At 35.0% G+C, this 14,384-nt stretch overlaps 1 protein-coding gene and 2 non-coding genes across 4 annotated transcripts in view; 2 read left to right on the forward strand and 1 right to left on the reverse strand.

The window, feature by feature from the left end:
- LOC120774135 (otoferlin-like) overlaps nucleotides 1–14,384 on the forward strand; it is a 129,042-nt gene that overhangs the window by 63,681 nt on the left and 50,977 nt on the right. For both annotated transcript variants that reach the window (XM_040103520.1, XM_040103521.1), the window contains one exon: nucleotides 6,224–6,294. In XM_040103520.1, the coding sequence (XP_039959454.1) occupies nucleotides 6,224–6,294 (71 nt within the window). The remainder of the gene's footprint in view (nucleotides 1–6,223; nucleotides 6,295–14,384) is intronic.
- On the reverse strand, nucleotides 6,530–6,602 carry Trnar-ccu. The gene has a single exon. It is a non-coding gene; the product is annotated as a tRNA-Arg (tRNA).
- On the forward strand, nucleotides 10,237–10,309 carry Trnar-ccu. Its single transcript has one exon. It is a non-coding gene; the product is annotated as a tRNA-Arg (tRNA).

The raw sequence follows: 14,384 nt of genomic DNA on the forward strand, positions 1-14,384 counted from the left end.
ACAGACATCCGGATTTCGACTCTACTCGTCACCCTGATCACTTTGGTATATATAACCCTATATCTGACTCTTTTAGTTTTAGGACTTACAAACAACCGTTATGTGAACAAAACTATAATACTCTCCTTAGCAACATTGTTGCGAGAGTATAAAAATTTAGGGAAATTGTTGCCGAAAATAGCCGTGTGAGCTTGAGAGAGATTTCCCATAAATTGGAGATGTCAGACGAGAGCGTACGTACGATTATGCATGAAAAATTGGGCATTCAACTATACGAGGTGTGTTCAAAAAGTATCGCGAATTTTGTGCTTTTTCAAAAATTATTTATTTATTCATGAATATCTATTTTGTCCCCTTCAAAGTAATCCCCATGAGATATTATACACTTGTGCCAACGGTTTTTCCAATCTTCGAAGCACTTCAAAAAATCATTTTTTTTTTATCTTCTTCAGCTCCTCCTTCGATGCCGTCTTTATCCCGTCAAGAGAAGCGTAACGTCGTCCTTTCATGGGCCTCTTCAGTTTAGGGAACAAGAAAAAGTCACAGGGGGCCAGATTTGGGGAATACGGTGGCTGCGGCATCATTAGTGTGTTGTTTTTGGCCAAAAAGTCGCGCACAAGCAACGATGTGTGATCAGGGACGTTATCGTGGTGCAAAAGGTGTTTAGGTCCTCAGCAACTTCTCTAACTGTGATTCGACGATTGGCCAATACCATTTTCTCCACTTCATTAATTTTTACGTCTGTTGCTGAAGTGCTCGGGCGTCCTGCACGCTCCTCGTCGTTCACATCTTGTCGGCCTTCTGAGAACATTTTGTACCACCGATAAACGTTGCTTCGGTCCAAGGTAGCTTCTCCGTATGCCATAGTCAACATTCGGAATGCATCCGCGCACTTAATTTCGTTTTTCACACAAAATTTGATACAGGTTCTTTAATCCATTTTTTTGAATAGGTAAAAATCGAAGACGATCCAAAACACGTGCAAGCAAAGCAGCTGTCAACAATTAAATGAACATTCAAAATGGCCGAATTTGTCGGCATAAGTGAGAGACATGAGTACCAACATAACGCCACAAAAAATTCGAAATTCGAATATACGTAACCCGCGAAAATTCAAAATTCGCGATACTTTTTGAACACACCTCGTATACCAATTCCGTAATCCCTCTTTTAAATGATAAATTTTTTTTTTAATATTGTAATACGAGGATAAGCCCATGTTTGACTCAACAAATTTCATCTGAACCACTACGTTACTTTCCAGACATCCTCCAATCGTAACACCACCTCACCTCTTTACGGCTTACGGTTACTGTGTTAGTTTTTTGTCACACTAAATTACGTATTTTGGGTTCGAATACAAAAAATACATACATGTAACTAATCCAATAAAATTTTTCGTGAATTTTGACGATAATTTTATGGTTTTAAGGGTTCAAAGGAATAAATTGGTCAAAAAATTATGCAACACAATTCTTGTCCAACGATGCGTGAGCAGGGGCGTTATCATGCTGCAAAAGCCAATTTTAGTCCTTTAACCAATTTGGGGCCTACCTGAAGTAGATTGTATATTTCGCATAACTTGCAGGTAATCTTCTTTATCGACCGTGCGACCCTTTGGCGCGCTGTTTTCGCTCTTGGATGATTTGTGCCATATTTTTCGTATGTCGTATATTTTCTCACAATAATACAAGTATTTTTCGGGCAATATTATTATCAATTTATATTCATAATTTGGCACAGAATATTGCCCAAAGTAACGCTTTAATCTCCGAATAAATTGTTAAGATCAAATGACTATAGCATGTAGCTGCCATAATCGATGCAAGGTTTCGTGAAGATATCTCTAAAAATAAAAAGTTTTACATACAAGGACATATGTATATATTTTCAAATAACATAGATCATATTCAACTTTCTCGTTTAAACATTTAGCGAATAAAAAGTAAATTAACATAACATAAATACTTGAAATGTTTGCATGTTTGGTTAGTACATATACTACAAGGTCTGTCGCAAAAGAAACAGAACTTTTTAAATATAACTGTTTCTGGTGGCGCCACCTTTTGGTGGGTATATGAAATAAAAAGTTTGATCTCTTCTTGACATTTCGTAAAAATTTTAAGACAATTGGATAACTACAATCGATGTTATCGATCAAAAAGTGACAGCAGCGTTTGGTCATCGGTCGTAAAATGCAAAGAGCAAATATTAAATTTTGTTTTAAACTTGGGAAAACGTTTCAAATGATGAAAATAGTTTATGGTGATCAGTGCCTATCCCGTAGTAATGTGCATGAGTGGTTTAAGCGATTCCAAGAAGGTCGTGAGGACCTCTGTGACGATCAGAAGTCGGTCGTCTATAGAAGTCAAAAATAAAGACAATGCTGATTTGTTTTTACGATTCCGAGGGTATTGTACACCGAGAGTTCGTCCCACCTGGCCAAGCGATTAATGCTGTGTTTTACCTTGGTGTTATGAAGCGTCTTTTGTCACATATTCGTCGTACCGTGAGGCAGGGTCCTGGCGCCTGTTGCACGATAATGCGCCGTGTCATCGATCGACGCTTGTCACTGATATTTTGACAAAAAACTCCATATTAACCATTAATCACTCACCCTACTCACCTGATCAGGCACCCTGTGATTTTTACCTATTTGGAAAACTTCATTTGCCCGTGAAAGGACACTGGTTTCAGCTATCCATTTCAGCTATAGCATTCCGCAAAATTATCTTAAACACTCATTTGAATGGTAATTGACCGGGCTAAACGCTGTATCGAAGCACAAGGAAACTACTTTGAATAAAAAAATATAATTTTTGAAAAATATTAATTTTTTGTTGTTTTTTTAAAAGTCCTGTTTCTTTTGCAACAGACCTTGTATGTATGTACATCACCTTAAAAGCACGCAAGCACGAACAAATTGTTGATGTGGACCCATTCTAACTTGATGGCTTTGAAGTTTGCACAAAAAACTATCCACTTATACAGGAATTTGTTTGTGTGTTGTGCATGAAAACACGCAAGCCAGTCAAATGCTGAATGTGGCTACGTCTGAATATACTCCAAGCTGAGTTACACTCAAAGTTAAAATAAGATTGCAGATACTTCAAATATTTGAATGGATTGCAATGCTAGTCAACTAATTTTCCCGTGTAGTGAGTGTTAAGTTAGATAACTAGCAAATATAGATAGTAATTAGTACTATAACTCTGTAACCACAGTTAGCGATAACTAAGTGCATGCCCAGGTTCTGATGTGCTAATTTAAGGGCTTGTTGTTCTCAAAAAGTCTTAAAAAAATGCTTTCCAAAACTACAGTTTATTTAACATTTTCATTGGCGACTATTTGACTGGAGTACTACCTTATTTTAATTAAACTATTGGAGACGAAGTTAAATGAAGGATTAATTATAATAAAGATATTACCATTTGGCGAGGTACATTTGAACTTCAGATGTTAGTTAGCTTATATTGGATGTCCATAGCAATTAACTTTCACAATTAAATTTATAAAGTTAAATCATATGTTGATAGATTTATAATAAATAGAGTCAACTGAAATCACGGAATATCTTGGAATTGGACGTAGTTCCAGTGTTCAATTTGGATATTGAAAATTAAAAGTAATGCAATAGTTTTATTCACCTAATAGCTGTTGTCCTAAAACGTATAGAGATAGATAATAAAATAAGCAATTGATATATACGTATCGTGATGAAACATGATACAAGTGTTCCTTGATGCTCTAAGGAGGTTGGTTTTGCAGATAGCAAATTGAACCGTAGCAAACGCCCAGAAAATGCCAATATAAGATAAGCTGTAAAGTGATAAACTATGTAAGTATAGTTTCAAAATTCAATTTTGGTGCAGATAATCAACGTAGAAGAAGTCATCGGTAAAATTAAAAACAAATGGACGATATTCGCCCTCTATGTAGGCTGCCTTTTATATATAAGGACTTGGAAACGCTGATGTTGAAATCAGAAAACTCACAATTTTATCGTAAAGTTTGACATTTTTGTTGGAGTGCTCTCTTGAAAACGTTTTGACATATTGTATTGTTTACAGTAATTTAAAGTATACATCTCGGTCAAAAAATAGCATTACATCGCGATAATTTTTACGAGGTTATTTTTTACAACTTTCGATGTGGATTAACGCAGCTATAGTATGTATATCAATGAACTTAATTCAACTTTTGACGATAATGCTCCATCAAGAACCGGTGCTTGCCGAAAGTATGGTGGATCTAATCAAGGTCGTAGATCAATCCAAGACTATTTTCGTGAAGGTCGCCCAAAATCAGTTCTTGTTCCGGAAACTATTGATGCTGTTCGCAAACTAATTTTACCAAATCGTCTTGACCTAACGTGAGATAAAGACAACAAAAGGCATTAGTGGGACTAGCATACATTCAATATTGCGTGAACATTTCATTGTAGAAAAAACTTTCTCGCGAGATCTCACACAATTTACAGGTATTGATCGCTAAAAAAGTATCGTGTCGTTTGGCCGAGAGAAATGTTAAAAAAAATACTATAACGATGCTTCAAAACATCTCTATGACAACGTGACAAATGGTGAATATTGGATTTATACGAAGGAGCTCGAAAGTACACCGTAGTCAACTGTATGGTGTTTCAAAATGAGACGAATCTAACAAAAGCTGGTTGACTACAAAGCACTGCTAAAAAAATGGTTGCTTGCTTTTTATAATAACCGAACATGCCGCAACCGTAGCACTAAAACAATGCAGAACAGCGAATTTTGAGTGGTACTTATCCATTTGTTTGCCAATTGTCTTTTAAGAAATCAGGAAAACCAACCACCGAAGACGGATCACTCTTCACCGCGAGAATGCTAGGTACTGGTGGTGAAATGGGTAATTACGAATGTAAATCTTTCCTAAATTCATCTCTGACTTGGCTTCAATTTACCGAGTACACATTAGTATTAAATGAAAACAAAATTAGTCCAGATCATATACACAATATTAAGTTTTTTCCACTCCTATCTGTTCTATGCCTAATATACCCCTTAATAAGTACGATGTTTTCCTTTGTATCTTAAGGGGTTGCATGGGTTTACGAGTTTCAAAAACTCGAATTTTTTATTGTCTTATTAAATTCTACAACACCTTTAGAATATTGTCTTAAATTTTCAAGTTGATCCGGGTAGTAGTTTCGGAGACACAGCCTTGAGGACTTGTGCACTCGAGACTAGCTAGGCTAAATACGCTGTCTTTTAACGCGTTTTTGTTCGAAACTTTGTTTTTAAAGTCGTTTGGCAAGATTTCTCGAGAACTATTCATCCGATATTCATGAAAATTTAGAGAGGTCTTTGAAATACAATTTTGTAAGACTTCAACGAAAGATTTTTTTCGATTACAACTATTTGAAAAAAAATGTCAAAAATTTTAATTTTTTTGTAGAAAGTTGTTTTGCTTCGCCCAAGTTTTAAGTTAAGATTTTAACGAAAACACATTTTATTTTTACTTTAGATAACTCTGTAAGGAGTTTAAAATAGTTTTTTCCATAAATTTCAGAATTTCTTTGTTAATAGTGTATGTTTGTCACAATAAAAATTTTTAATAAAATATTTCATTTCTCGTACGAGAAAAAAATTGTTGAAAAAATGCTGAAATCTCTTTATATGTGACCTGGTCTACGGAAAGGGGGCTTAGGTGTCAAAAAATCAATTTTCACTTTTTAGTTGATTCGGATGGAAGATGATTTTTAACAGCTGTTTCCCAGAAAACTAGTTTTCGCACGTTAGCTCCCTTTTCGTAGACCAGGTCACATATAAAAAAACAAGTTCTAGATAAAAACGTCGCTTAATATTTTTCATTAAAAATAAGTCAGGACAATTAAAAAAAGAATTTAAATGAAGTTTTTGTGCGCAATAATTAACTATTGCTTCATGGAACTCATGACACAAGATAATAGTTTGAACAGTCTGACATTTCACAGCTCTCACATGGTTATATAAAGTACACTATTAAAATAACTGACTAAATTGTTGGCAAAATCTAAGCGAAAATATTGGCTAAAGTTAGTATATTTCTTCCAAATAGGTGACTTATCAGTATATGGTATATATACATAAGTAAGTAGATATTCACTTACGAACATACATACATATTTACGCAAAGTATGAAAAATTATTTTTAACATATACATATATAAATAAATTACTTTAACTGTATTTCTCCATTGGTGCAGGTTTAATCAGCGCTGGCTACATACGAGTCGAAGACCAATTGGTGGATATATCGTCCAACAAGCCAATCCAGGTAAATAAAAATTACATAGTATTAGAATTATCCATAGGTGCTTTCAAATGAAAATGAAATGTATGTATGTATGTGTATAGCCGTAATACACGCATTGGTTCAAAATATACATCGAATACAAATATGTATAAATATACATATACATATACTATATTCCCCTAATAAATTAAAAAAAATGTATATTACATTTATTTTAATTTTAATTAATTAAAAAAAACAGACAATGCTGAGTTAGTACCCCAGATGGGACTCGAACCCACAATCCCCGGCTTAGGAGGCCGGTGCCTTATCCATTGGGCCACTGGGGCTTGCCATATTATGTAGCCAGAATACATACAACAACGCAAGGCAAATATAACAGCACACACGAGAATTGTGACGACAGCACAGTGCACGAAAGAAAATCGAATACACGAAGTATCACTTACGTACGCTTCATTTCAGCAGAAAGGCGAAAAATAAATAATAACGAAACACAGCTGCTGATAAACAAGCGAAAGCGTTCACCACACAACAGCAGACAATAGCAAAGTTGGCCGACGTCATTGCACGCTACACTCACACAATGCAAACGCTACATCGATTTACCTTCAATTGTATATGCTAACGAACGAGTGTATTGCGTGTATTGCTTGTCGTGCGAGTAGCGAACAAGCAGTGTCGGCAAAGCGTGCGCGTCAGTCGTAGCTAACAGCATGCGTATAAGAAATGTATATATAGGTACATGCATACTTATATGTCGAGTATATGTATATTTGTACGTATAGTAAGAGGGAGCGTGTGCCATTTGAGAGCATACATTGTACAGTGTTGTATAATAGTCGAGCACAACACAAGAGCACACAGCAGTCTACTGAATGAACAATGCTCTTAGAAGTTCAATAAACGAAGTAAAGCGAAATTCCCCATTACGGGCAGTCCTCATAGACGGATAGCTCCCATAACTGGACAAATTTTATGAACGCTACGTTTTCATTATTATTTTCATAAGAAAGCAATTCCTATAACCGGACATGATTACGTTCCAATGACCGAAGACGGAGACTATATTGGTAACATTTCGCTGAAGTTATATCTGATAAACAGACAAGATTTCATACAATTTGTCAAGAAACTTGTGTAAAATTAATAATTCCCGTTATTTTTAAATTCTTATTATTTTTTGTTTTCAATATTTTGACACAGTTTGTTTTAAGAAAAAAATTGATTAAATGAGCACAGCTAACAAATTGTCTTGCACTGGTGCCGTCTGGTTAGCGGTTGCCCAACGGAAACTAATTCATTCATTCCTGGCTGACATTGGTTCGCATTTATTAGTTCAATAGAAATTTTACTCTCACTGCACTTGGTTCTGACCACCAAACATAATCCAACCCATAGCAATTTTTAAGATGTTTCAAAAAATTTAACATAGATTCCCTTAGGTTAGGTTAGTCTGGTAGGCCAATGAACCTCGCATAGACCAGTTTTTGGTCCTTTGCGATATCAGATGGAGTTCAGTTACTAGGTCGATGTCCGCTTGAGTTTATAAAATATTCTAGATTAATACCAAAATGTGAGAACGTAGTTATTCGAAAAAATTGAACCTCACAGAGACTTGTAGAACTTATTATGTCTAATATTTTATTTTTAATTTTTACGGTCACGAAATGAATCTTACAGTCACAGAACATTATAAGAAAATAGGTTTCCATACTTCTTTTAAAATCCACATTACAACTAACTACGAGGAATGGTAAGTTACCAGTTAATTACCAAAAGCGCTACCAGAGATTACTGTTAAAGTTTTGATGAGTTTCTTCAGGCCCTAATTAACAAATCTAACCGAAACTCGCACGAGCTGATCGTTCACATATTTCTTAGGCAAATACTCTATTAGTTTCCGGTGTATATATGTATATATATGTGTATATATGTTAGTTTCCGCGCTGATTCGTTCAATGTATTGGGGTTTCGATGACTTAAGATAGTAGTCTGGTAACTTGGGTTCAAAAAATCGAAATTTTGTTTGCTTAATTTGAAAGTACAATGTCTTGAGAATATACTGTGAAAATTTCAGACAGAAATTCGAAATATTTCGGCGGTTATAACGAGTTTCCTAGAGCGCCTCGGAGTCCAACTTTAAGGCTGTTGAACTTTAAACGCGTTTTTCTCAAAACATTGTTTTTATGGTCGGCCCGGGTCCTAACTTTTTTCTATTGAAGCGATTGCTTTCAGATTTTAACAGGCTCGCCCTTCTATAGTTCTCGTCGGTACTAACGAGAATTTTTTTCACCCCTAACTTTTTATTTTACAACCCTTTCATTGCTAAAATAAAAGGACTTTTTGTTTCAAAGTCCGCCATTTTGTTACTTACCCTTGAAATTTAACTCCAGTAGTTCCGACCAGAATGACGTGTCTATAGATTAAGAAGAAACAAGAATATTTGATTTTACATAACATTAAGAACCAAAATCCTCCGGACCACCCAAGTGCATCTATTTTTTGAGGTTCCAACTTCGAGTGACAATGGTAACAATTATAAAGTATTAAATTTTTTCAAATAACTTTTTTTTTATATTTTCAATATGTAAAAAAAACACTCTAAATATTCAAGATAATTCATTTTTATTTTCCTATAAAAAACCACCCTCCAAAGAAGTCATGAAAATAGGCATAAGTTACCAGACTACAATAGAGGCCCGCTAATCCGGACTTGGCCTAATCCGGATTCCACTGTAATCCGGACAGGGTTAAAAAACTCAAAATTTCTATTATGTCCCTTGTAATCCGGACCGACATTCTCTATCCGTATTCTCTAATCCGGATCACATGTTTATTATTCACTACATTCGCTTTTATGCTTTATTGGTTTAAGTTTTTTTTTGTTTTTTGGAACATGTGTATTATTTGTTATAATAAACAAACAGAAATTTATAAATATTTTTTCATAATACATAGTTCTGATATGTCTTTGGTAATCCGGATTTCCTGATATTCCGGATAGGGGCCGGTTTTAATTGATCCGGATTAGCGGGCCTCTACTGTACTACCTTAATAGGTTCGTTCGTTTCGTTTGTGTTGCTAAAAATTATATTTACGGCTCAGTTCGAATCACATTAGATGTTTATTTACATAAGTATATACATACATACATACATATCCAAAACGCCAAACGAATTATTACCAAACACATATCACATTGCAATAAAAACGTATGAATTGATACTAACTGAAATCTACTCGTTAAGCTGAATTGAATGTACGAAATATTTAATATTGAATTTTAAATTGTAATTGTGTATCGCAATGTTGAGCCACGGAGAGCAATGTTAGAAATAAAACGCTGGAACTAACCACTCACTACTCACCAGCTTCGATAACGAACGCAAAGAGATGTGCTGTTAAACTGTTATGTGCTATGGAACGTACTTTAATTAAAATATACTAAGTGTGTACATACAAACATACATATACGTTAAGCGTATAATATAAAAAAAAAATTATCATCTATTTTGCACTTAATAGCAATAACAATTTTAACTAAATTCTATTCATTGGCTTAAAATTCGTGCAAGTTTTGAATTTTTCTGCTTGACCTCTTCGTTATTTGAAGGGTTTGACGTTCTCCAATTATGCCAAAACATTGGTTTCAACAAAGCACACCGCTATAGTGGATTTTGACATGTCACTTTTATTTTTTTGGGTTTTCAAAAAGAGTTTTGACCATTTGTTTGTATTCAAAATGTATTGAGGTGTTGTGCTTGTTTTCAGTTGCTAATAATAATTTTGAAACACGTCAGTACGCACGAATGTTCGCGATGATCTATTCGTTATTTTTCTCCCTTGAGTTTTTGTTTTTGTTGCTGTTGCTTGTATTTAATTTTATAATTAGTGATCATTTTTGGTTCTTGTGCATGTTCCGCGTAATGAAAGAATTTTCGGTTGTAATACTTATTAAGAGCCCCAGTGGCCCAATGGATAAGGCATCGGCCTCCTAAGCCGAGGATTGTGGGTTCGAGTCCCATCTGGGGTAAAGCGAAATTAAGTTTTTTATACAATAAAAATTTGAATGTGTGAAAGTAATTAGAGAAGTAGAAGGGGGCGAACAGAGAAGCGTTAATTAATTGAGAATTTAAAAAGTAAAAATTAGTGCAATTTCAGTCTGTTCGTTGTTGTTATGTATTTAATTAATGTGGTAATCATTACATCAGAATAATAAGACGATGACGAGAATATCCATCCTGAATATGCAATTATGACAAATGTGAGTAACTTAATTAAAAACTCTTCGAACCCCTAATAAGTCATTTAAGCTTAAATTAGGTAAGAATCACGGAATTCGATATACCCATACTGTAAATACTTGTATATTGACACCCTAAAGTTGTCTCAAAACCTACATATGGTAGGTATACCCTATACAGGTATTTACAGACATATAAATGAGTTTATCGAATTCCGAGATGAACTTACTATAATGACTGGACTATTAGTGAGTATAAATTTATAAAAATAATTACAAAAAACAAGCCAGCGTTGCATTCAGAGAGCGGCATTTGCGTCCTATCTGAGTATGGAATGGAACTCGTACAGTTATTTAGGTACATATTTTTATATCATGAAAAGAGTATATTAAGTTTGTCCCGAAATTCTAGGTAGGTACATACATATGTACTATATACCGTGGTGAGATGAGTCGGCTAAGCCATGTCCGCTTATCCGTCCGTCTGTATATAAGCCAACTAGTCGCTCGGTGTTTGAGATATCGATCTGAAATCTCGCACATTTCTCATTAAGAACTTGCTCATTTCTGGAAATCGCCGATATCGAACCACTATAACATATACATACATACAAACGAATAGGTTTTTTTTCGTTTCGTGCTCTAGAAAAATGGTTGATAGACACCTCTAAGTAAGGCTCTCCAAGTATGAGCTCTTATTTTGTAGGAAATTTAAAGCTCGACAAATTATCTCTTATGTTTCTTTCATAAATTTAACCGTTTGAAAGATACAAATTTTTTTTTTAATTTTTAAATTTTGTAACTGAATGAAAAAACATCATTTTAAATGGCAATGCTCATAGGCTTCTAGAAAGTTTACTACTCTACAAAAATTATTCCTTCGTCTTTTTTGTTATTTTGTTTGTTTTTTCTTTGAAAGGCATTGATGTTTGACGATGACTATTGCGTAAACGCTTAACTTAATTGAAAGTAACCTTAATTCGAATAGAAAGTTATTTTATAAAACATAGCCACGTCAACACGTTTTCCTTTGGATAGAAAGCGTAGGCAAACACTCGTTACGTTTTTAGATTTAATTACAAATGGTGTTCCACCTATTTCACTACTTTTTTAAAGGAAAAACACAGAAACTTTAAATTTAATGAGGAGTTTTTATTATCATTCGAAACAACATTCTTTGGAATTTAATTTTTGAAGATTATCTCTTTCAAATGTTGGCCACGGTTACATCTCAGATGGTCCATCCGTTGAGTCCAATTTTCGATCCAAGGCCTGAATCAAAGTGGGATTGTCAGCATGAACTTTATGCTTCACATATCCTCACAGGATAAATTCTAACCGTGTGATATCATACGATCTTGGTGGCTATTCGACCGACCCGAAACGTGAAATTATCTGCTTACCGAAGTATTCTGTCAATAAATTCATTGATTGATGCGAGGTGTGGGAAGTGGCGCCGTCTTGTCGAAACCAAATGTCGCCGGGATCACGAGTTTCAATTTCAGGCATCATGTAGTCAGTTATTACGGAATTTTTGAAGAAACAATAAGACCGCCGATTCCACCGGCCCACAAACCTTGAATCTCTTCAGCTTGCTTTTTGTTCCAAATGCGGAAATTTTGCTTATTTACATACCTATTGACTCTGAAGTGGGCCTTATTACTGAACAAAATTTGTCTCGAAAACGTCGGATCTTCCTAGAACTTTTCAAGAGACCATAGAGCGAAGCGATGTCGCTTGGGAAAGTCGACCTTCTTTAGTTCTTACACAAGCTGTATTTTGTGCTCTTTTAATTTAGAATCTAAGCGTAAAATGCGCAAAATCGTTTAATACGTCAGTCCGAGTTGCTGTTGTACACTCTCAGCTACGGTTGAGCTTACGGTTATTTTCTTCACTGCGTGATGGACGTGGTATATTCGGTCCAATATTATCCAAAATTAATGTTGGGTCTTAAGATGGATGATGGTGTTACGAATAGTACGCTCCGTAGACCGAATATGTTAACCATAAGTTGAACAAAACACGCGAACACACTTTCTTTATAGAACGTTAATTTTCGTTATAAAGTAAGGTCTTCCACGATGAAATGCCAAACCATACAGAACAGAAATAACATGACAGCTCGAGACGACTCCCACGTTATCTGTCAAAAAAGGCTATTGAAAAAAGTACCTCTACTTGGATCATCCATTGCAAATACATAGTTGTTACAAGAAATGCAGCTGTGAAGGGTTTTATAACGGTACGACTTACATATAGTAGTTGATTCGATGGTACTATGCACAGAATCAGCAGACTTGGTTAATATGGAGGTTTTTTTCGTCAAAAATCCAAAGATTCTTATAAATAGCTATCTTTATTTCAATACATCCACGTTTGCCGTTTTTTGACACAAATTATTGTCCGATGAAGACAACTTTTGGGCGTATAATATGAATAACCTGACACACTAAATTTGACTTCACATTAGGTGGGCAGCCTACGCCTTTTGTCCAATTTTTACGCCTGCTTTTATAAAGTCCGTCCCTAACAACCAGGTTTTGAAATTTATTGATTGTGGCGCATTTATCTCATTTTTAGTAGTCTTCAACATAACAGTTATAGTGAGTGGGCGTGGTTATGATCTGATTTTACTCGTTTTCACATTGTATAAAAACATTTAGGAAGCTTTCTTGCGTGGATTTTGAAAGCTTTTTGATTTTTAGCTCAGGGTTCTCTGGCAACTGCGATCTCCGCGCCAAATCACAAATTATCTTAACTTAAGTTTAGAGTTTTTGAGCCGAAGCCAAGCAAAATGTTACCGAAACGCTGAAAGCAAAGCATTTATTGTGGCATACCCTTTGTTTTCTGCGCTTCTTTGTTTCAGTATGAACTGTCAGGCAAAACGAGGAAAGTTGTATGTCAATGGGCCTTTATACTCTGTAGCAACATGTTGCGAGAGTATAAAAAATAGACCGAATTCAGCACCATCATAAATATTTTTGAGCAAAATAACTTTTGTTTTTGTTTGTGGGATTAATACTAATATCAGTTGTAACAATGCAATGAAAGTTTCTGCTGAAATGTAAGTGCATACTCCACAGATGTCGGTGCATATATGGCAAATGAGTATAACGGAAGAAGTGGCAGCAATCCAATTTCCGCAAATTGTTGAAACTTTTTTCTCTTGGTGCATTGAAAACTCATAATTAAAAGTTAAAGTGCCTAGAGTTAGAACAATTGTTTCTTGGGCATGCAAAAGTACTTATGAACATTTACATGCATATGTACATATGTACTTATACTTATATATATAGTTGTTTATATATGCACACTTATGCCTTTGCTTTATTATTAGAAAAGCAAATCAAATCGCCGGAAATAATTCGAATTTCAATACCCCTCGAAGTATTAAGTTGGCTAATTAGCTTTTAGCAGCGATGAACTTAGAATGTTCACAGATAGCAATTTTTTACTTAAGCAACTTTTTGCAGCACACATTTACAACATATTTAGCTACTTTAGTAATGAGGAAAATCATGGGTCGTCAAAAAAGTCTTGCGGCATTTTTATTGAATTTTTCTTTTTATTGAAATTGAAATGAATTTTTAATGACTCATGCCCAGCTCTTGAGCGATGCTACGGCTGCTACTATGCCGGTCTCTTTCGACCAATTCAGCGATTTTATCGCAATTTTCGACGACAGGCCTTCCGGAGCGTGGCACATCTTCGACCACCTCTACACCAGAACGAAAACGTTGAAACCATCGTTGTGCAGTGCAAATGGAAACTGTAACGGGTCCATAAACTGCACAAACTTTATTGGCGGCTTGAGATTTTTTTGCCTTTATCGTAGTAGTACTGTAAAATATGCCGTATTTTCTCT

This window comes from Bactrocera tryoni, chromosome 4 (assembly GCF_016617805.1).
Source record: "Bactrocera tryoni isolate S06 chromosome 4, CSIRO_BtryS06_freeze2, whole genome shotgun sequence".
NCBI classification, from domain to species: Eukaryota; Metazoa; Arthropoda; class Insecta; order Diptera; family Tephritidae; genus Bactrocera; species Bactrocera tryoni.